At 39.1% G+C, this 24,302-nt stretch overlaps 1 protein-coding gene across 1 annotated transcript in view; it reads left to right on the top strand.

The window, feature by feature from the left end:
• Nucleotides 1–24,302, top strand: part of HMCN1 (hemicentin 1) — a gene marked incomplete at its 5' end in the record, with an annotated part of 207,571 nt that overhangs the window by 94,554 nt on the left and 88,715 nt on the right. The window contains 18 exons of the mRNA XM_082311735.1: nt 1,791–1,935; nt 3,437–3,549; nt 4,595–4,754; nt 5,593–5,767; nt 8,223–8,350; nt 10,509–10,781; nt 12,095–12,190; nt 12,610–12,804; nt 13,898–14,028; nt 14,686–14,833; nt 15,353–15,479; nt 16,505–16,659; nt 19,307–19,585; nt 20,256–20,537; nt 21,631–21,739; nt 22,333–22,502; nt 22,736–22,890; nt 23,684–23,807. Of these exons, the coding sequence (XP_082167861.1) occupies nt 1,791–1,935; nt 3,437–3,549; nt 4,595–4,754; nt 5,593–5,767; nt 8,223–8,350; nt 10,509–10,781; nt 12,095–12,190; nt 12,610–12,804; nt 13,898–14,028; nt 14,686–14,833; nt 15,353–15,479; nt 16,505–16,659; nt 19,307–19,585; nt 20,256–20,537; nt 21,631–21,739; nt 22,333–22,502; nt 22,736–22,890; nt 23,684–23,807 (2,965 nt within the window). The remainder of the gene's footprint in view (nt 1–1,790; nt 1,936–3,436; nt 3,550–4,594; nt 4,755–5,592; nt 5,768–8,222; nt 8,351–10,508; nt 10,782–12,094; nt 12,191–12,609; nt 12,805–13,897; nt 14,029–14,685; nt 14,834–15,352; nt 15,480–16,504; nt 16,660–19,306; nt 19,586–20,255; nt 20,538–21,630; nt 21,740–22,332; nt 22,503–22,735; nt 22,891–23,683; nt 23,808–24,302) is intronic.

Genomic DNA, 24,302 nt, shown 5'->3' on the forward strand with positions numbered 1-24,302 from the left:
TAAGGCAGTAGCTGCTTCTGAGTTTCTGCAGGCACTGTCATTTGGAGTACAGCCATTCCCCCGAGAAATGATTATTTATATTATTTAAATATATTTATTTATTTATAGTTTATTACTGTTCAAGATATGAAAGTGGAAGTGAACTGTGGCATCCTGACAATTATGCCTCACTGATCACTGCTCATGCTAGGAAATTTCTAACTCTGAAGGGAGATCAGGGAATAGGAGATGGTAGTGGGGAATGTGAAGGTCTAGAAAAGAACTTTGAACCAAAGTATCTGTGAATTGTCCTTTTATCTTCTACTTTACTTACTTTCAAAGCAGTTTTATGTATTCTCTTTAGCTCCTGAATTTCAGCCTTAGGCTCCAAATATAGGAATGCTAGTGGAATATCCCACCAGCATGACAAAGGTGCTGGAATTTACACGCTGGTAACTGAAAAGCATTTCTTTTTCCCTCTTTTTTAAAAATCAAGATACCAGAAAATTTCCATAGATTTGGGGTTTTTTAATATCATGACTTTTAATGTTGCTGATGGGATGAGATAAATGTCAGCATCCCTGTACCATGTACTCCTTTCATAGTGGTGCACTGCTCAGAGCATGAAAGCATGTATGTTTTCTTTCCTGCTTGAGAGCATACCATTGCTATTTTATAACTCCCACAGACAGAAGGGTTGTGTAGACACCATGCCTAGGTTAGTTGTCTGAGTGAAATTTCATTTCTTTAATAGTAGCCAAATTACTGACTTTAACATCCCTATGAAGCCCTGATTTTTATCTTGCATGCTAATTTCTCCCTACAGCCCTTTCTCCACAGCTGTAATTAAAAAATGATAGCAGATTTTTTTATTTTATTGTTACCAAGCAGGACCCTGGCACTACTTGACCCTTTGCTTGCTAGGGTTTTCTGCTCAGTTTTTGAATCACTGGGAATCATCGGACTTTTCTTTAGTCTATGTAAGTGCAAGTAGCACAGGCTGTAACTTCTATGAGAAATACTGGCAGGATCCTCCTTGTTGAGTTGCTAATTCCTCTGTATAGTAGTGCTAGTTTCCTGTAATTGTAAGCTTGTGGCAAAAGCTACACTCCAAGGAAAGCATTGGAGTAAGTTATTTTTAGAGAAGAATGCAGCTTTTTCTGAGCACGGCATGACTGGAACAATTTTGCGTTCTAACAACCTTTCTGTAAGGCAAGTCTATGTTGCTGAACTCATTGATTTTTGTTGTTGCTGTTGCTATAGGGTATATAACTTCTAAAAAATTATTCTTCTTTTGTAAATGTTGTAACTTTTCTTATCTTTCACAATGGTATGCTTCAGAGCTGATCTCTTCTACTCGATGGATATGGCAAATTAGAAGGTTTCGATAACTGTAAAAAAAAAATCGATTTGTGGAAGAACAAGAAGTCATTGCACTCATCAAGATCTGATCTGTGATCAAATTGGTTACTGGAGTAACCAATTAAAAATACAGTAAAATAATTCAGCCAAGTTTGTTTTTGCTTCAGTGTGCAATTATGAGTGGCAGTTCTGTATGTGCTGTGACAGGGCAGAGTTGCCGTTGCAGATCTTAATCGCACTCCAGCAGTAAATACGAGGTGCTACCAAAATTCTTATTTAAAATTAGTTTTTTATGAAAGATGAAAGGTAGGAAAAGCTCTAGTAAAATTCTGCAGGAACATATAATTATTAAGAATATGAAATAGTTAAGTAAAGCCACGCTGCATCCCAAAGTAAATATTATCAACAAGTATTTTCTTCAGTAAAACATTACATCACTCTTTCGGCAGCTGGTTCCCAATCCCTACATTAATGTTCGCAGTGATGGAAGCCTGCACCTCGAAAGAGTTCGACTGCAGGATGGTGGTGATTATACCTGCATGGCAAGTAATGTGGCTGGGACAAGCAACAAAACTACTACTGTTAATGTGTATGGTAAGGAATACTCCGTTTGCTTTTGTGCTGAATGCAAGACAGGAGTGCGTTTCTTACTAACAGGAGCTCTCATTAGAGCTTTTTTGTTACAGTTATACTAATTTCTCAAATTTCCTCTTTTGTAAGAGGAACTGCACAGGAAAGAACTGAGTGATAGAGACTGTTTTTAAAATAGAACAAAAATAACACCATTTTGTGATCGTAGAAGATCCTAATTTTTAAACATCTACAAAGGTTGGGTTGTGCAGTCTTCATGTCTAGCTTTATTAACAAAACAGACGCAAGTGGAAGTTTACTGGAAAATCATGAAAAGTGCTGTCTTTCTTATAACTGATATAAGGAAGCACAACTCACGAGAGAATGACAATTAAAATGAATTACGAGTTTGGCAAAATGTGTTTGTTTCCCCCTCTGCTTTTTTTTTTCTTTAATTAAAACATACCAAAAATTACACTGACAGCAAGACAAAGTGTTAGCATTGTGGTAACCCATCTGTATTTCAGCTGAAGATACTTTTATTAACTCTGTGTGGGGTCACAACCACTTTATGGTTTACAGCCTGAAATTTTCTCACGTGTTAAATTAATCTTGGGAGAGTTATTTTAAGCTTCACTGAAGATGCTGGAACACCCTTTTATGTTAAGAACAGCTATTATTTTTTAATACAGACATGTACTCAGTGTCTGATAAGGTCTTACATGTCAACACTAGTTTTGGGAATATTTCAGAACTTGAGAACAGAAAGGAATATATTTGTATGTTTTTAGAAGGATGTAGTTTTTGGTATTATAGCCTTGAATCTGATCTTTGTTGTTGTTGTTAATTCAACACCAGCTCTGTTAAGTAGGGGAACTGGGGTTCTTGTTATCACTTGCTACTGATTTTGTGAAGTGGTCTGGTATTTTTATTCAAGTTCATCTAACAGTCAGTCCCTGCAGAAACCATCACTGCAGTTAGCACAATTTTGTAGCATTTATAACAAATATTAAGTAAGCTTGGAGTGTAATTAGTTCTTCACTCTCATATTTGCTCTGTTCAAAGTATTGTCCATCAATGCAAATTAATCCAACACCAAAAATGCTGAACCCATTCTCATGAAAGGTGCTGTATAGGTTGAATCACGTACAGTATCGTTTCGGGAAGCCTGACCTAAAATGTTATCAGAGGATATTGTGACAAAGACTTTCTGAAATGATTGCAATCAGCTGAGTGAAATACCTACAGTTAGTTTAAAGCTATATCTACCTAATTCAATGATCATCCTATGGCTGACATGCTTTGTTATGAACAGGTATTTATTCTGTCATGAAAGAGAGGAGGAGAAAGTGGCTGGTCATTGTCAATGTTAGGGTTCAAAGAAGAGGCTGAAAATTCCCAAACCCTGCTGCTTGTATGATGTTGTAATTGAACATAAGGGTTTTATTGTAAGAGTTGTGCCATGGTTTGAAATCTGTCTTAAAACACATGTCTGTGTGTGTTTAATATTTGCATTTATTTTTAGTTCTGCCTGTTATTCAGCATGGACAGCAGATATTTAGCACCATTGAAGGAATCCCAGTAACATTACCATGCAAAGCAAGTGGAGTTCCTAAGCCATCTATTGTCTGGTCCAAGGTAATTTCTCATCTTTGAGCTGTTCATGGTGAAAGATTAATTGAAAACATCATTTAGTTGTGATAAAAACTATATGCAAGAAACATGGCCAAAAGCCTCATTTGTGAGGGACCTGGAAATCTCTCTTTATTCGTAACTGCTTTTGTTTCTTAGAGCAGTGCTTTCTGGCCATGGCCCAGCCATAAATCAATGTTCTGTTCTTTGGAAGAGCTTTGCTTATTGCTGTATCTTTGTTTTTAACACTTCAGAAGTTTTTCATATTCCTGTTGTGGGTTGATAATTTGAGATTAGGCAGCCTGCCACAGATTGAAAGTTCATTTTTGCTTTGGAGCCTTACTTTTAAGATGACTTTTTCCTCTGAGGAAAGTGTGTCTAATAATGGCATTCTGGGGTTAACCATCTGTCACTTTTCAGTCATGTCCTTGACAAGATGTTTTGACATCAGAAATCAATGTCAAAATTAACTCAGTTGAAATCTTGAAATTTTTTTAAAAATTGGGGTCTGCAAAAAGTATCAAGTTTTCTCATAAGAATCCCTGTGCTTTTGCTGTTGTTACTGCTTAGACAGTGACACTCAACGAGTGTGAAAAGTTAGCTGAAGTTAGTTAATTTGTATGGATGGAATTTTGGGGCCAGGCTTCTTAGTTAATTCAAAATATTTTGTCCATCTCAGCCATAAACAATAGAAACAGTACTGTAATGTAAGTTAAAATATTGCTCAGTTTAGTCAGACTGCCTGCAAATTGTTTGGTCTATATAACTGTATTAAAGAGCATGGAGCATATTTCACATGAAAAATCTGACCCAGTGTTATATTAAAATTACAGCAGTTTTCATATCAATGGATCACAGCAATGGGGTAAGCTAGGGGAGATGCTACAGGAACTAACATTTTTATATTCCTTTAATAGTTTTTATGTTTTCATTAGATTTTATTCTATCTCTGCAAGCTTTGGCTTTTATTGAATTAAATGATTGTAATTTGTTTTATTTTAGAAGATCCAAGTACTGTGGACTTTTTTTTTTTTCCCTTTTCTTTCCACAGAAAGGAGAAGTAATTCTTCCTAGCAATGTGAAATTTTCTGCAGGGTCTGATGGAAGTCTGTATGTAGCTTCACCAGGAGGTGAAGAGACGGGGGAATATGTGTGCACTGCAACAAATGCTGCTGGTTATGCTACACGGAAAGTCCAGCTGACTGTCTACGGTATGTATGAGCTAAAATCAAATATAGTGGTGTTGTCTCTCTCCCCCCATTGCATTCTACTTTAGATGGGATAAACCCACTCAGGTGGATTGTGAACTAGGATACCCACAGTGCAAACAGGATTTAAACTAGTCTCTAATTAGTGCTTTTGACTTTGTCCTAGATCACTGGATCCACATAGTGAGCAATTTTACAAATGGCTGATACTGACAGGCCTATCCTTTAGCTGTTATGATTCTCTTGAAACCTCCTGATACCTGTTATGTGTTGAGTTCATGAACTAGGATCTTGGGCTGATCATAATTTCATCTTTTATGGAAGTGAATAGGAAGTACCCGTATAGGAATAGAAGTTCCTGCTGATAGAAGAATAAAGATCCATTAATCCCATCGGTCCCAAAGCTTCCTACCATCTCCCAGTATTATAAAAAAATTTATTTAGGTGTAGGCTTGCTTTGCAAGGCTTTTATGGCTTGTAGGTGTTGGTGCTGTAGTGTAACATAGTTCAGGCATAGGTAGTTTGCAGCCAATACAATACAGAGCTAGCATATGCATGAACTACATATACCTGTTGCTATCGAGCTTTTTGGGTAGATAGTGCAGTCTTGCTGGTATTTGTGGTATTGCATGTAGGCATCAGCCAGTGTCTGAGGTACGGGCACTGTACATCAGCATTACAGTGATTTATGTCTATTGCAGACCTGTCGTTAAAAAGAGGATTGTAATGTTACATACCTGATAAAAAAAATAGATGTTTAATCTGAAGTAAAATTGTATGGTGTTACCTTTGTACAAATACGAATATTCATTGCAGCTTCTTAACGTGTTCCATGTTATAGTGAAACCTAGAGTATCCAGGCCTGGAGACCAGCAAGGAAATGCATATGATAAACCCATAGCGATCTCAGTAATTGCAGGGGAAGATGTCACACTTCCATGTGAAGTAAAGAGCTTGCCACCCCCCATAATTACCTGGGCCAAAGAAATGCAGCTCATATCTCCATTCTCTCCAAGGTAACAATGTTTGATGAAAACAAAAGAAAAGTGAAATTGCATCTAAGCTTTCAAGATTTTGGAAGGATATATAATTTCTAATTGCTGCAGGATCAATCAGAAGGTATTAAGTTGTCCTGCATGAGGACCCTGTTTTACTGTTTACCCTGTTTCCCAAAACAAGTGTATGTGTCTCTTCGGATACTAAGACCATGCATTATTGTACAGCTTCCATTCCGGTGTGTGTTTATATGCAGTCTCAGGAGACCAAGACGAAAGAGATCCTGTTATATTTGTACTGCAGTGGTGCCCAGAGACTCACATAACGGGTGCCTGATTGTAAATGTTTAGAAACTGTTTTTTTTTCCTTAAGCACTTCATATTTATGCTCAGGGGAGCATTGTCTGTTATTCATATGAAGTCTGGGCTGCCAGTAGAATACAGATGATGATAAATGTTTGGGAGTGCTTACAAGGGCTCATTGCTTGCTGTGTTTTGGATCCAAAAACTCTCCAGGTATTCTTGAACATGTGAAAACATAGCTAAATGCTCACAAAAATGTTGAGTTGACAGCCTTAAAGAATGAAGAGTTGGGTACTGTCTTGTATGCAGCATGGGCCACAATGTTGGAGTTCTTCCTTATTGTTTTAGTATTGTATAAAATGAGAGAGGAAACGAGTAGGTGATTATTCTCTCTATGTTCCCAGTTGAAATGCCAGGTACTGTCACGGGGCATGCTTGTGCTTTCTAGTCTTCAAGATACCTCAGAACGGGTAAAGGCTACAGCTGTATTCATTAACCAGCAAATGGTAACACTGGCCAAAGGCACACTGTAGCGATTGCTGTGCCTGTTGTCTAGTGTCTCTCACTGATCCAAGTGGAAGGAATCAGCCAGTGTCTGAGCTGAATTAAGGAATCATGCAGACTGAAGGCGAGCCTCTTTCCCTTGTGGCCAAACCTGCAGCTCAAGAGCCACCCATTCCAGCGAGTCTGCAGCAGGCTCAGCAAGTAATAGCTGCTGGGCCAGCATATATGGTGAAGGAGGCTTGTGCACAGAGAGTTGATTTGTTGTTAGTAATATGTGTGGAATTTTCTGCTGTGTCCTGTGAGCATGTTGCATGCACTAACGAGTCCGCATTCTTGGTCCCTTACTTGTCCTCATTTTACCTCAGGAGACATTGATACATTAGGTTACTTGCTTATGTCTGTTGTGGAGAGATGCAAGTTGTGCAGAGTAGCAGAAGTCCAGCTCAGCCCATTCCATAAAATTGTTTACAGATGTCAGCAAAAGTTAAAGAATTAGTCCAAACAAAATTGTTTGAGACCACCCAAAGATGATGATAGAAATGTGACCAGTAAACAAAAGAAGAGTGAAATCAGAAATGAAGGAACTTTTATCAGAAAGCAAATGTAATTGGTGGACAAAATAATGGAAGATAAGTTGCCTGAGCAATCTAACTTTTGGGGTCATTAAAAAAAAAAAAAGAAAGGTTTGGAAAGATATGGGCAGCAGAGGAGGAATCAAAACACCAGACAGATTTGGGTGGCCTGGAGGAAACACTTTCTTTCCATTTATCTCTCTGGGCCATTGCAATCCCCAAATTCACCATTTATGCCCATATGATAACATTGTCCTAATTAGACAGTGTCAGAAAAAGGAAGACAGATGATACCACCAATTCCCACCGACTTTGCTTAAATTCTGTATATAATCTTGAGTGCTAGACTTGAACTTCTTCTTGTCAATTCCTAGCTGTCATTTTTTCTTCCCTCCTCATTTATTTTCCCTATCTCTATTACTTTTGACTTTTACATAAGAAGATTTTGGCTTAGCTGGCCAATGTATTTTGTAATGTTACAGGCCTGTGACCAGAACCGTAGTAAAAATTAATGCTATATAGTTAACTATTTACAAATGAATAATGACAATTTCTATAAACACTTGAACTGGCAGTTTTGAATCAGAATACTCTTCAGAATCCCCTCTTCCGTCTTGCATCAACATCTTTTTTTTGCCAGGATGAAGTAGTATCAAAAGTTGTTTAACTTTCTCACCCTGCTGACCTGGGCTGAGCAAAAATTTTTTACAGAAGGTAGAAGAGCTCCATTTCTCTACCTGTTGGTTTTTGTTCTTTTGGGTGTGTTTGTGTGGGGTTTTTTTTGTTTTGGTTTGGTTTTTTTCTCCCATTTCTAGAAAGAAGACAGATTTTAATATGTTCTGTAAGTAGCTAGAACCAAATTTTGTAATTTGGATCTTATATTTTAGATATTTCCTGTGTATTCTGAATGTAGTGGCTCAGTAAAGAGTTAGAAAAAATGAGTAATTGTAAGTCATAGTTTAGTAACATGGCACAGCTCAGTGTGCTCTGGACATTGGTGTTATTTTAGCTCATAGCAATCATTAGCAGTGTGTAAGTAGAGGTCATTCACCTTTCAATACATGTTTATACAGTGTATCTGCTTCTTATTTTTCCAGACACACTTTCTTACCCTCAGGGTCAATGAAGATCAGTGAGACACAAGTTTCAGACAGTGGAATATATATCTGTGTAGCCACAAATATTGCTGGGAATGTGACTCAGTCAGTGAAGCTAAGTGTACATGGTAAGTTTTAACTTAAAGGTTAATCATCTGGGGGTTTCCGCATGGAATTTAGCATCATGCAGAGCTTTTCAAACGTTTTTCCTTATGTACTTTAAATGCTATTGACCTATATTCTTTCAGGACATTTTATCTTCATATGCAAGTTGTTGTTATTGATTATGTGGAACACACACACACACACTTGTATACATATATATGTATACACACACACCCACCCCCTTCCTTTAATGTTCCTTAGACTCGTGGAAGAATTATAGCACAATATGACATTTGATTCTTTTTAGGTCAGCGAGAGGGATTTTAAGAACTGAAAACTTGTTCTGATGCACTTGGATGTTCTCTGTGCAAGAGGTTTCTCAGTAGTAAGTTTGCAAACAGCGGCTGAGAATAGCAAAGTTGGCTGAGGCTTACAGGTGTCAAGTTCCCACCAGCTTGATGGGAATGACATATCCAAAAAATTTTGGTAGCAGATGTCAAAGTTTGCTTGCACACCTGCTCAGGTGGTAGTGAAACCAGTGTGCAACTGTGCTGCCTGTGGATAGGCAGCTGTTCCTGTCTTGGTGCACAGCTATATGCATATACATTGTGCTGTAGCCGCCTTTGCGAACTAATACCTTAACCCGTCTTACTGTACTTTCTCTATTCAAACCAGCACCCTGTGCTTGTGCCCACCTTCCTCCCCTGCCATGAAGGTGTCTAGTTGCTCTTGCTCAAGCTAGGACCCATGTTCCCTTCTCTCTCCTTCTTACCATAGATCATCGCATTCTCACTCCCTCGTGTCTCTCCTACTCTCGCCTTAATGGGGCCCCAACTGCAGTCTCTTAACTGCTTACACAATGTTGCGTGTTGTTAGCTCCGTGCTCTCTCATTTATTCCTCCTTACCTGTGTCAGGCAGAAACACAGGTTGTGCCACATGTACCTCCTGCCAGTGCTAAAGCACATAGGAGAGGGTGCAGGAGCCATGGCCTGGCACAGTCCAGACAAGGCTGATCAATAGTAATTGTGGATGTACAGATAGCTCTCCTGTGGTTCATGTAGAGTTTGGAAGTGTTGCTGCTAATGCCTGTTGCTAGCACACGTCTTTGAAGTGGACTACATACCACAAATGTACCAAATTGGAACTCATGCCCCCAGCAGCTCTGAAACCTTCAGACTACATTAATTCAATTACAATGGCTATAACAGACTACTGTCTGGCTCTGTGTATAGAAAAGTCTGATATCAGTGCACCGTCTTTTTATTTTCAGCAAACCTTGGAAAGAAAAACATTGTGGCAAAAGAGTTACATTGGATTTATATTATTCTTTGGGACCAGCAAAATCGCTTCCAGTCATATTTTATCTCCTTGTCTGAGCTCATGTTTGGAAGCGTACAAAGATCAGGGATTAGAGGAAGGAAATTAAAATGACAAAGGGAAAATGTAATTAACTTTATCATAAAAGCTTTTGAATTGTTGTGTTCTGAAGAGCCAGTGCCCATAGCTCTTCAAATGTGCTCAATATAATAATATTACACTACTCATATGGAAGTCATGCAGTAGAATTTGAAATGTAGCTTCTTCAAATAAATTAAGCAGTAGGGTATCGTACACCCTATCCTATGCAGAGAACATGCAGGTCTGCTTCCTTAGTCACCTGAGGGAATTTGGTTTCAGTGAATAAAGAAGGACATGTTCTAAAATGACAAAAACTGAAAAGACTTTCATAGAGTCATAGAATAGTTTGGGTTGCAAGAGACCTTTAGAGGTCATCCAGTCCAGCTCCCCTGCAATGAGCAGGGACAACTTCAACAAGATCTGATTGCTTAGAGCCCCGTCCAGTGTGACCTTGAATTTTTCCAGGGATGGGGCAGTTACAGCCTCTCTGGGCAACCTGTTCCATCGTTTCCTCATCATAAAAATATTTCTTCCTTATATCTAGTCTGAATCTTCCCTCTCTTAGTTTAATATCATTACGCCTTGTCCTATTGCTACAGGCCCTGCTAAAAAGTCTGTCCCCGTCTTTCTTATAAGCCCTCTTTAAGTACTAGAAAGTCACAATAGGGTCTTCCTGGAGCCTTCTCTTCTCTAGGCTGAACAACCCTAACTCTCTCAGCCTTAAGAATGATCTCGTACATCATTTTCTTCACATTGCTATGGACTAAACTTGTCTTCCTTAGTTCCTCCAAAGATACAGCGTGGGCCTCGAGTTCTGAAAGTCCAAGCTGGCCACAGAGTTGACATACCCTGCAGTGCCCAGGGGATCCCTTCCCCAACAATCGCTTGGTTCAAAGGCAGAAGTACTGTGCCAATAGATGGTGGGCAGTTCATCCACAACCTGGATGGAGCTCTAAGCATCAGCAACGTCCAGCTTCCCGATGCCGGAATCTACAAGTGTGTCGCTAGTAACGTAGCGGGCAGCGATGCGTCGGAGATAACAGTACAAGTTCAAGGTATTTATGTTAGGGCTGTAATCTTGCCTCCTGCCCTGGCTAGGTATAGCTTCATGCCAGTGCTGTCTGGTTTATGTTTTGGAGAGCAATACTCTTTTACATGATGCAAAATCCAAATCTGCTTTAGATGTTGTGTTCTGATGTTAATTAAGGAAAATTAGAATAGGCAAATAGTCTTCGGAGAGTTTGCAGAAATAAGAAAAAGAAACTCAAAATATATTACTTTTTTTTTTTTTTTTTAATAAAAGAATCTTCAAGCTATTTATGGTTTGGTTTTGTAGTATGTAATTAAAATCAGATTCCAGTATGGGAAACGTCTTTTTCAAATATTATCTCCGTGTTCAGATGTCTCACATTTTCAGACACTGTCTCTGAACCTCAAAGCCTGGTGTCGCAGCTTTAAATGGAATTGGAATTTTGCATGAACTGAAATTGAGCTCTTCACTTAATCAATTCATATGCTATTGAAAGGATGATGAGGCAACAGTGGTTGACGTGCCAATTTAAATATGTAGTATAACTCCTCACTTGATGGGCTGACATACATCAATGTAGCATGACTGACGTAAGCTAAGCAGGAATTATTTCTTCTTTGTAATAGTCTAAAGACAATGTTCCAATTCCTTTGGATTAGAGGTGCTGAGAACCACTTGTTACAAACAACAAAGGACTGCCAGTAACTTTACTTAATTATAAATAATATTAATTGTATAGTCTCAGTCCACACACAAGTTTAAAATGAGATGCAAGAACAAAGGATGGAAGTAGTACCAATATGTGGTATGAGAATCATAGAATCGTTTAGGTTGGAAAAGACCTTTAAGATCATCAAGTTCAACCATTAACCTAACATTGCCAAGTCCACCACTAAACCATGTCCCTAAGTGCCATATCCTACACACTTCTAAATACCTCCAGGGATGGAAACTCAACCGTTACCTGGGCAGCCTGTTCCAGTGCCTGACTACCCTTTCAGCGAAGAAGTTTTTCCTAATATCCGACCTAAACCTGCCCTGGCGCAACTTGAGGCCATTTCCTCTTGTCCTAGCTCTTGTTGTTTGGGAGAAGAGAGCGACCCCCACCTCGCTACAACCTCCTTTCAAATTTGAAAGCCTCTTCGTGCTGCTTACTTCCTAAATATTCCTGTTGAAATCAAAACTGCTTCTATAGTATACTTCTTCACTATAAAGGGCGTTATTGGAGTCTGACCTTATGTGAAAGAGAGAGACTTGGAAGTGTTTTGTATTGCCAGATTGTATTTTCACATTTGGGAGCAGAGATCAAGAATTTTTGGGGGTCTAATTTTCTTTCAGAGTCTCCTACTATCGATGATCTGGACCCTCCATACAATAGTCCCTTTCAAGAAAGAGTGGCAAATCAACGCATTGCATTCCCATGCCCAGCAAAAGGTGTGTATCATTGTTATCACCTTTAGTGACAAAAGTATGTTTTTCTGTTGACTATTGAAAACTACTAAGTTTCTGTGTACTCCTTGTAATAGTAAAAATGTACAATCTACACAATATTTTCCATATATACTTTATGTGGAAAAATTCAAACTAGCAGTGATTTAAATAACCACTGTGTGCAGAAGTTCTGTGAAAAGTCATTGCTAGCCAACAAGGATATTATAATGCTTAGGACTAAGATTTTTAATGTCAAAATCATACTCTTAACAGTCGGGGCTTCCTCTAAGTTTGAAAGCTCACAGCCTCCCTGTGCATTGTTCTTGCCAGTAAGACTTCCAGCAAGCAGTGGGAATTGTTTGAATCTTTCTTATTCTGAGCTGAGTGAACCGTTTCTTGAAGTTTCACTTTTTTCTTGTTAGGTATTCCAAAGCCTGTCATCAAATGGCTACGTAATGGAAGAGAGCTGACAGGCAGTGAACCAGGGATTTCCATTCTGGATGATGGGACGCTGCTGATCATAGCTTCTGTTACACCTTCTGATAATGGAGAATATATCTGCATGGCAGCCAATGAAGCTGGAAGCACAGAAAGAAAATATAACCTGAAAGTTCATGGTAAATAATAAATACAACTATTGGGGAACTGTTTTTGAAGAACATCTTCATTTTTGTTGCTGGAAATTGCATGCCCCATATCTGCCTATGTGCAGTTAAATTATAAAATCTAATCTGAGTACTTCCGTTTCTATTATTCTGATACTCTCTATATTTTTTCTATTGTTTCTGTTCTCTGTGACTTCATGCACAAACCATCTTTGTTTTGCTCAAAGAGCTAGGTGCATCTCATTTGTAGAAGGCTCTAGTTATACTCAAAAACTTTAATGGAAATAAAAAATGAAGAGTTTTATACCATAGAAATTAAAGATTGGGTGATAGATCTGCATTTCAAATATAAATATGAGAAAAGTTATTTATCAGAATGAAGATAGAATAGGAGAATTTTTGCTCCTGATATTCTTCCAGAATCCTAACTGGAAAGTAGAAACTCTACAGGTGGCCTTGAGATATGTTTTGATATTTTGCTTCTTACAGAGTACTTTTATTCCAGACTTGTTCACTTCCCATGATAGTTAGTTCTGATGCCTGATCAGGATGATATCCTTATCTTTATTCCAAGAAAAAAGGAATTACATCTTGTGCAAACAGGGCTCATCAGTGGGGTTTTGAACTTTCTAATCCACCACATAAGGCCGTTCTCTTTGCATTCATAGTGGGACAAATGATAAGCAGATGTTCTTGGGGATGACTGGAGCCGTGAAGAGGAAGGATGACTCTCTGGAATCTACTTCCTTTATATGCTAAGCAAATAACATGGGATTTTAAGATTAAGATTAAATTTAAGATTAAATAAAATTAAATTTAAGATTAAATTTTAAGATTATTCTCTTAAAATGTTGATGGCAATTGTGTTTGAGTGAATTTCCCTGGGATTCTGTTATTGGGCAAGAGAAGACTCTTCTTTTTTGAGAAAGAGAAGAAAGGACACAGGTAGATAGGTCCAGAACTAAAACGCAAATGGAAGCATTGGGGAGGGAATGAAAAGGGTCTGAGAAATTTAGATTACAGTGGTCCTTGGCTTGGGGGAAAGGAGGAAGTGGGAAATCAGTGGAATAGAAGGCTTAATATATGACTTGGAGCTTTCTTGTAGTTCCTCCTGAAATTAGAGATCAAGAAAAGGTGACAAATACATCTGTAGTTATTCATCACCCTGTAAGTCTCTTCTGTGAAGTCTCTGGTAACCCCTTCCCAATCATCTCCTGGTATAAAGAAGATATCCAGGTATGTATGATTAACCTAATTGAAGTAGCATAGCCATCATCAATCAGTTTTGTGTTGACTTTTGAGTGCTTGGTATGAGAACTCATTTAAAGTAAATACATGTATGTGCCTTTACGTATATTTAAACTGCACTAAGAACACCCACACAGAAAGCCAACCATTAATTCAGCTGTTCAATAAGTCAAAAATAAACTTTTTATTTTCAAGATTCCCCTAGGAATTAGCCTTAGAAATCTCCCAGTATTGTAGATGCCAGAGCCCTTGCAGAGGGGACAAATAATGGTATTTTCTTCATTCTGTAGATGGAGAAATAAGAACTCTTGGAGGTTTGGATTCCTCGGGATTATCCTTGAGTCCCATACTTCTACTTGTAGCTGATAAGTGATAGTTTAAGACGAGGAGAAACCCCTTTATGCAGCTTTGTGACTGACCATTACTGATAGATGAAGACTTTCTTTTGGTTTTCCCTCTCTATTGTATGTTGATCTACAAGTCATATTGAATAGATTGCAGAAGTTGAGGAGATTAGTGGTGTAATGGAAAGGGGAAACAGATTATCCTTAGACTAAACCTACCATTTTCTTATAGAAATCCAGCTGTGATATTTAGCTTATGTAACTTGGATCACGTAAGGCTAATGTCTTGGGTTCCTTTAAGGTTGTGGAAAGCAGTACTCTCCAGATTTCGCACAATGGGAAGATACTGAAGCTCCTTAAAGCTGCTACTGATGATGCTGGACAATATTCATGCAAAGCCATAAATGTAGCAGGAAGTTCTGAGAAGCTGTTTAACCTAGATATACTAGGTTAGTTCTGTGTTTTTGGGTTTTGTTGTGTGTTGTTTTTTATTTTTTTTTATTTTTTTTTTTTAAGATGGTGATCTGAAAAACGGTTGATACTTAGGAAGCCATTAAATTTCAAGTTATTATAAATGAATTCTTCCTTTCACTGCCCATTAAATCATTAAATATTGGCTGCCGAAGCACTCTTCATGGTAGCTTTTGAAGACTGAAAGTTTGCCATTCTTGTAGTAACACAGACAAAATGCTGTTTTTCGTTTTTTGGATTTTGGTCTTTGTTACTTTGTTTTGTGTTTTGGGTGTACAGCAGTCTAACACAGGAGTTGTCTTACGTACAGTTCACCAGCACAAGTGTGGAAGTGCTTGTCATGGTAGAAATGATGTGATCTAGCAGGAGTCACTTTGCAGTGAAAACTAAAGTTGTTCCAAGGGAATAGCAGGATCCACCACTGCATTTCTTCCAGTTTCACAGTATACCTTCCTGGTTAAATACCACTTCTTCCTGTAATGTTTGTCTTTTTAAAGTTCCACCAAGTATAATAGGTGCTGATACCCCTGGTGAAATTGCAGTCGTCCTCAACCAGGAAATCAGTCTGGAATGTAGAGCCAAAGGCTTCCCTTTTCCTGACATTCACTGGTTCAAAGATGGCAAGTAAGTACATCATAGCTTTTGGGGTTCGTGTCTAGGTTATTCCTCTCTTAGAATGCAGAGGAAGAAGGTGCACTGTACCAGCAAGCTCAGCTTTCAACTACTTAGTGTTAAGTTATTGTCAGCGGATAAAATTTGTGATGGTGTGAGGTGGTAAGTTCTTTAATCAAAAGTTAGCATCCTGCCTTTCTTTGTGAACTGTCCCATTACTGACAGTGGCACTTGCAGAGCAGATAGATTTACAGTATTTGAAGCCAGACAATGCTCGAACCAAGACAAATGTAACCATTTTTTTGAGTTTATTGTATCTGGGTTATTTTAAACATTTCTTTAGTTAGAATACAGTTGTTTTGCTGACATGATTTTTTCATTGGTAGACAGTATCCATATCTAACATTTTTCTAGCTAGTGCCTTGCGCAGTTCTGCTTATATACATTAAAGGTTTTAAAACATTTGTAGCCTGCATGTTTCAATTCTTCACCTCATCTTCCAGGAAAGCATACCAAGAGAAGAATTCTTGATGGCTTAAATATTAGCTGAAAAACAGATTGGGCTGTGTTTTTAAATAGTGTTGGTGTTTAACAATGTAGTTCCAGTGTAGGCATAGGCTAGTACTCACAGATATTCTGATGTGAAAATTCCTTATTCTTTGGTATTGATATGTTGACACTCTCATCTAGTAAATGCAGACATTTTGTTACCAGCAAAGGACTGTCATGATCTAAGTAATTAGAAAACCAAACTGAGATCAGGAGTAGGACCCTGGCTCTGATGCTGGCATCCTGGATGACCTGAGTAAAGTACTTTTTGTGTTTTGGTTTCTTCTGAAACTAGGAGTAAAGTTTATTATAATAGTTTGTCACTTTATGGTGGCCCTTTGGATTAATGCTGTTGCTCTAGTGCTAAATGGTACTCTTTAATGGTACAATTACTGCTATTAAAGGACCCCTTCTTATTGCTGTCAGTTTAAATTACTGTTGAAAGGATGGAGTCAGAGTTCTATGAAGCAAAATAATCTCTATTCCAGGCCCTTGTTTTTGGGTGATCCCAATGTTGAGCTTCTAGACAAAGATCAAGTTCTACACATAAAGAGTGCTCGAAGGATTGACAAAGGTCGTTATCAGTGCAGCGCCACCAACACTGCTGGCAAACAAGTTAAGGAGGTCAAGCTGATCATCCATGGTAAGTTTATGGAATGCCTGATCCTAGAAGATCCTTTAATTTTCCTCATAAGTTTTCTTTTTTGAATGGAGGTGCTCAGACAAATATGAATTAAGGCTCTGATCTTGCAAAATTTTTTGTATAAACATAACTTAATACTCATCTGTTGACAAAGTGATCTTTTTGAACATTTATGTGTGTCAAATTAAGTATGGATGTAGTCTTCGCAAGCTTGGCCTTTAAGTGGTTTTTATGTACTTTTTATTTCTTTATGTACTTTTTATTTCTAATTGGTGAAAGCCAAAAAGTCTTGAAGGGCCTTCTCAAATTTTGCTATTAATTAGTTTCAGCTGAATTATTTTATTATCACATTGGCTTCATTATTTTGTTCATAATTTTTGAGGAGAAAATTAATTAAAGATTTTTATTTTAATATGCTCATGGTCTTATTTTCTTTAACCTAGTGCTAGGAGTAAATTCAGCCAGGAATAAGTTAAAGTTAGTGCAAAAGTATAAAGTAAAGTGCAAAACCAGTAAGAATCAGACTCAAATAGTCTTTTGGAAAAGAATGTTCCACATGATCATCAGGTAGCGTGGTATGTCATTGAGGTCATTTATAACAAGAGAAGAAATGCTAGCATGAGATAACCATCTTTATAGCACACTGAGTATACTTTTTGTCTTTTTACAAGCAGTGGAGTCTTAGCAAAGACATGGAGAACAGACAATTTCTGTGATTATTCTACATAAGGTTAATGTAAATTAGTAGATTATCACTTGGGAGAAAAGGAGGGGGAAGGTTCATGGAAGAAAGACGTAGTAGTTTTTGAAGGAAGACTTCAAAGGAGACAAGAGGAAGAGTTTTTCAATATTTGGAAGACAAAAAACGTGTGAAAGCCCAGTCAGATCTGAAAACTGAGAGAGCACAGTGCTAGCAGAAATTAGGGGGAAACAAGTGCAGAAATCTATAGGTGAGGTAACACTCTCTTGCCCAGAGTGTGAAGTGTAGGAATTTGAATGTATGAGCCCTTAAGCTGATGAGCCCTCATTTGCTATGGACTTGATTCTGAAGATTGTGTGTCTTTTCTACTGATAACTGTCAACTTATAATACATTATTTCCCTCATCTGGGACGTTTCTGAAGCATGGAGCAACCACATGCACAGAAATATACCTGTACACCAATCACAGTGAAGTCTTTTTCCATCAGGAACAAAGAAAATGCTGTGAGGACTTGCAGATGATTGTGGCTGTGGTGAGATTAGAGGAATAAAAAACCCTACACAAATAAAATCCTCACAGATGAGTAGACCTTACTTCAGGTTCTTCAGAAGAGAGAGGTGAATTTGTGATAGTAGAATGGAATGTCTCTTTACTTTTAAATTTCTCATTAATCCTGGCTGGACAAACAGAAGCCCACGGAGTAAGGAACCTAGATGCTAATTCTTGCTAGTTCTTACATTGTTTTAGCTGTTCAGCACTACTTTTGGCTTTGATATTTTCCCCAAACACCATGTTAAAACCATTCCCCATCTCTGTGGATGAAAGCATTTGCTGACAGAGAAATGCATTCACCTTTGAACTGGGTGTGTTTCACTATATTTTATAGGTTTGTGTATTTTTGCACACAAATTAATTAGGAAAATATTTCATCATGGTTTGATAATCTGCAAGACCCGTCTCATAGGTGTAGATCCATTCACTGACACTTTGCTTTACACTTCTGCAGTGGCATTTTAAATGAACACTGTGGAAGTCAGTGGAAGTCTAGGATACACTGAGCATGTTTGGCAGCAGAGGAGTTAATGTGTCTGCCAGATGTGTCTGGTACTTTCAGCAGTCATAAATTTAGTTGTTGCCAATTGCACTGTGTTTTTATTACTTCTACAGAGATTTACGAACTCTTTATATTGGCTGATTTACATGAGAGCTTGTTTGCTAGAAAAATCTGAGTACTGCTGCCTAGCGAGCAAGGGAAATGACTATGGGCCAAAAGTTTCAAAAATAGGAGCGTAAACCTAGACTGTTAAGCTCGTATTTAGTCTCAAAGTAAGTGACTTCATCTTCAGAAGTTTTGAGTACTGGGCAGTTCCCACTCCAGTTGTAGAGGCTCTTGGATATATTTGGTATTTTAAACAGCAGGTCGCTGTTCCTTGTTGGGAGGATGCATCTCCCAAGGTATACAGGGATTGCTCTTTCCCCCTCAGAGACAGGGAAGAGACAGAGCCATGCCCAAATGCATTGCAGGACACATGGAGGCCCAGCTGTCCCAACTTGGCACATGTTGGAGCCTAGAAGATAAAATGTTTCCACGTACCTCTAGTGGGGCAGCAATGCTTTGCAGTGCCCCTTGCTGTGGCACTTGTTTCTTAAGTATATGGTGGCCATTTGATGTTAGATTCCATTTATGTTGTGTTCTCTTCATGCTTTTAACTCTTAGTGTGCCCCAGAGAATTGTACAGGCAATGGATAACTCTGCCGGGGGGGTTGGAACAAAAAAACACAAAAACAAAACAAAAGAAACCAACCAAAAAATGCCAGGAAGGGTTGGAAGTCTGATTAAGCTGAAATCTTTTATTCTTACAGCATTCTAACATTTAATCTATTTAAAATCTACACAGACTTGTATACTGAGGCTTTAATACTGTTGTTTTGTCTTTTAAAATAGTCCCTCCTAGTATTAAAGGAGGGAATATTACCACAGAGGTGTCGGCACTTCTTAACAATCTTATAAATTTGGAATGTGAAACCAAGGGAATCCCTGTTCCTACCATTACATGGTACAAAGATGGACGCCCAATTATTTCCAGCCCCCAAGCTCTCTATGTGGATAGAGGGCAATTCCTGCAGATACCTCGGGCCCAAGTATCAGATTCTGCAAAGTACACTTGCCATGTGAGCAATGCTGCTGGAGCTGCTGAAAAAATATATGACGTGGATGTCTATGGTAAGCAAGAGTTTATTGAACTTGGTTATTTGCCATGTTACAGGCAGTGTGTTTTGGAAACTTTTATGCCTTCCAAAGGTCAGCAGCTTTTGCAGGCCTGTCAAGGGTGAGCAGCAGTCAACTGTTGCATTTAAAGACTGGCCTGTATTAGCAGGACCATGTAGAGAGCTTTACACCCTGTGCTTTATGTGACTTTCAAAAAGCTCTTGACTTCAGGGGCCTTGATACCATGCTTTAGTGAAGTATCAAAACTATTTCTTCTCCATGTATCCTTTCTCTTTCTCGCATGTTGTCGCGAATGGGTGATTAGTCTAGTCAAGGGGTCAAGCGCATCCGTCACACATGTGTATGCTGAACAATCCTTATCTGAAATACCTGCTCTGGGTGGGATCTGTAGCGTACTGTTTTAAGACCTTCAGATTTAGTTCTTTCGTCTCAAAGTCCTGCAGATCCTCTATTTTATACAACTGGTCAATATTGAACTACATCATTTGACTTTTTTGTTTCCTCTTTGCCTTGGCTTGCCCCAGCAGCAAATTCTCACATGAAATTGTGCGTGACATAATGGCATATAGAGCCAAAGTCAGTGGGGAGGAACTAACCCATTTGCTCTTAATACATTTTCTGGCTGCAGAGTTAATCACTTGCAATATATGTTTCCTTTCTACAGTTCCTCCAGTAATTGAGGGTGATGCCGACACAGCCCAGAACAGGCAGGTGGTTGCTGGCAATTCACTGACGTTAGAGTGTAAAGCCGCTGGCAACCCTCCACCTCTCCTTACCTGGTTAAAAGATGGTGTGCCTGTAAAAGCAAGCGACAACCTCCACATTATATCTGGAGGGAAGAAGCTGGAGATTCTGAACACCGTTGAGGCTGACCAGGGCCGGTATTTGTGTGTGGCCACAAGCATAGCTGGAGAACAAGAAATCAAATATGAAGTTGAAATCTTAGGTGTGTGAGCAACAGAACTACTGATTTATCAGATTTCCATAAACCTAATAAAGCATGCTTTTATTTTTGTTGGTATCTTTATATGAAAGATCACTTAGTCCAGTTGCATACTTAGTTAAACTTGGGCACTGCACACTTTTTCTGTCCAAGATTATGGGGCACCTTGAAGACTCTTACTTTCAGGTTAGTTCTTGAAGAGTTTTTGTGTATGTGGTAGGTAAATGTTATCCTTATGAACCTTCAAAATTCTTCTAACTTGCCTTTCTAGAAGAAAATGATAGATATGAAAGGAATCCATTAAAAAATATAACTGAGTAGTTGCCTCTGGGGGAAGAACACCCTTCTCTGAATTTGAGCTGTGTGGTGCAAATTTTGAACCTTTCATGAAGAAGGTTTTTTCTTCTTTTTCCATTGAATCCTTTACCACAGTCTGAATCTCAGCAGTCCCTTCTGAATGTCTCTAGGAAAATGAATTATACAAATGTTAATCACATTCTCCTGACATGGAAGGGTTTATTTAAGAACTTTAAAGGCTTGATTTTTAGGCTTTGAGCTGCCCTCTTGAAGAACATTGCATACTATTGCATGCAGATGTAGAGCATCCATTCTGCCACTCCAGGTGTATCTCGGTGGTCTTGCTAGTCAGTGAAGGAGCGGGGAGGAGCTGTATGGCAGCGCTTCCTCCCCAGCCCAGCCACTCCTGCGAGAGAATGAGACAGGGTGAAAGAGGACCTAGAAGAGGGTCCTCTGCACCTTTGTTTTCTCCTTCTGCTGAGAGAGGGTGCTAAAAGTCCCTGCCACCCATACCCCGTTCACAAGGTTGTTCAGACAGAATCTGGAAAAAAACAAACCAACCAAGAAACAATAAAAAAGAATGAGAAGAGTAATTTGAAGGCACAAAATATCATTGGGTAGATGTTTCTCTTCAAATATTTCTCTTCAAATATTCTCTTCAGTATGAACTCCAAATCTGCGTGTGTCCCAAAATGAGATAGATGTCAAGATTTTTTTCTTAACATTACTATTTGAGATAGACTTTTATGACATTTCTAATGCTTAAATGTTTCTGTTGATGTATTTTTCTCTCTTACAGTCCCACCATTTGTGGAAGGTGGGGATGAGCTCTTGGACTACATTGTGATTCTCCATAGCCCTTTGGAGTTGGATTGTTCAGCGACAGGGACACCCTCACCAACTATCGTGTAAGGGGATTAGTATGACAGTAGAAAAAAAAATCTGCTGGTTGATTAGGTGAGCTTGGAGGTAGTCTTTATAAACTGCCAATGTTATTTAGTGATGGTTAATGTGTGGAGGACAACCTCCTGGCTCCACTGAAGACAGCATCAGGCAGACACATGGCAGGATCAGGATTTTGTTCTAAAGTAGTTTGCTACGTTGTGCCAATACGCATGTCCTGGAAATTAGGATAGATAAGAAGAGCTGACAAAACTCTCATTCCCTTACTAATGCAACTGTACACTTTTCATCTGCCACCAGTAGCTGCTTTTGCTTTGGAGATTTCCATCTGTCTTTGGTGGCATCTGCTTTCACTACTGCTTCCCAGCTGTCACCTTTCTGACTTCTTTAGTGCCTATTCCCCTATGGTCCCATCTCTTGATAAACTGGTTTGGTCTGTGGCACTCAGAAAAGCAGAATAGTACCTGACATCTCCAAACCTTCCTAGAAACGCAAATAGAGTTACAAAGGCATTCTGTTTAGTAGAATCGTGCATATTTTAGGAGTGTTGTTGCTCTTACTTTCATAGAGATCTGAGATTGTACTTTCTTTTTGGTAGGTGGTTGAAAGATGGTCAACCGGTTGAAGAGGGAGCTGGACATAAGATCTTATTAAATGGACAAAAACTTCTCATCTCTCGAGCTCAAGTGTCAGACACTGGCCGCTATAAATGTGTGGCTGCAAATAAAGCAGGAGAACATGAAAGGGAATTTGATGTTACTGTGCATGGTAGGTTACTCAAGGGGGAGGCGGGGTGGGGGGGGAAGCAGCAGACTGCCTTTATTTTAAATTGCGGCAAGAAGGTGCTCAAATTTTCTGTAAATGTTAGTGGGTTGAAAAATTGGAGATGAGAGTAGATGACATAGAAGTAGAGCTGCTCTTACCTGTGGAATATTGCTTCTATATATTTAAATATATGTATTCAAATGATACTTCATTTTTATTTCTGGTGCTTCTTGCAGTTCCTCCTACCATCAAATCAGCCGGGACTTCTGAGAGAGCTGTTGTGATATACAAGCCTGTGACACTGCAGTGCATAGCCAATGGCATTCCCGGCCCTTCCATAACTTGGTTAAAAGATGGTCAGCCAGTAAACACAGCCAGAGGAAATATAAGAGTAAGCACTACTCTTTTATGGGATCCAAACCATGAAAGATAATTAAAATAATTTATACATGTTAGTGCTTCTTTTCCTTTTGCTTCCCTCATGCTGTGATATAAAGATGCTAAAGATCGATCCTGGAGAGCAGTGGGCTTTTTACCTGAATAGGGCAGTATCTCAGATTGAATAGCAGCATTTAGTAGACTGAATCCCATTAGACACTTCCATACCAGAAGAGTCCATGACAGTAAATTCAGCATCCATCTCCTTTCAGTCATACTTTAACCTTCAAGGTATTGTTGTCTGCCAGTTATGAGGTGGCTCTACCCCCTTGTCACTGTGAGACAGTATGTAAATGAGTTTTTCTATAAGTACTGCCACTGCAGCACCTACCTATACATTTCCTTCTCATTGTGAGATTCTGACTTTCAATGAACAGCCCTTCCCAGTGCTTGCATGCTCCAGGGGGTTGAGCACTTGTAATGGCTTTGATTTACTTTAGGCTGGAGCAGTTTTTGACATCTTGCCAGTGGCAGCTTTTCTCTGCCTGTAGCCTCCTCTTCGCCTTGCTTGCCTGCCCCTGTGCCGTCTAGGTCTCCTCAGAGCTGTACAGCTAATAATCCTGATGTCCCAGGAACACTGAAGTCTCTGAACAACCAAGACACCTCTTGCATGAATATTAGCCCCAGGTTAGAAGAAAGATGAGCCTTGGCTGTGTTCAGCGTAAATGTCTGCTTTGCCATTATGCTTAGCGGCTCTGCCTGGGATCGTTGTGTAAAGTGGTTCCCTGCTCTCTGTTTTGGTACAGCTGGAGTCCTCAGGCCGTATTCTGCAAGTTGTCAAGGCCCTGCTCGAAGATGCTGGCCGATACACTTGTGTGGCAACAAACGCTGCAGGAGAAGCCCAACAGCACGTTCGGCTTCATGTGCATGGTAATGTTTCTGCCTCTAATCAGAAGCTAAACATGGCTATTTTAAGGCAGCTTTTTTTACATCTGTATTCCCTTCCCTTTTAAACTCTCTGGCTTTTTTGTTGTCTCTGCACATACAACTTTCAGTTTTCTTTCTTTGTCCCACTCCATTAGTAAGGTCAGGGCAAAAGCTGTCTTTCTTGGGGTTTAGCCTTTCTCGTATGGTACCGAGGGCCACAGCAGTGAATGCCTTTCCAGTTAACTCTTCTGTTCAGAGGAGTTCTGTTCAGAGGAAGAAACAAAACGCATTGCCACTAACCCACTGCTCAGAAGGGTACTCTGTGTTTGTGAATCAAGATATGATGTCTCACTGTTGGCATTATTAATTTGATCCAAGTCTTCTGGGAATAACGGCATTCTCCGTGACCTTGCAATGGGGAAATTTTGCAGGAATGACTCTTCTGAGAAAGAAACATTCTCTTATGAGGGGATTTTTCAGACTGTTTAAAAGGAATTC

Source organism: Platalea leucorodia (genome assembly GCF_965183815.1).
Source record: "Platalea leucorodia genome assembly, chromosome: 5".
Taxonomy (NCBI): domain Eukaryota; kingdom Metazoa; phylum Chordata; class Aves; order Pelecaniformes; family Threskiornithidae; genus Platalea; species Platalea leucorodia.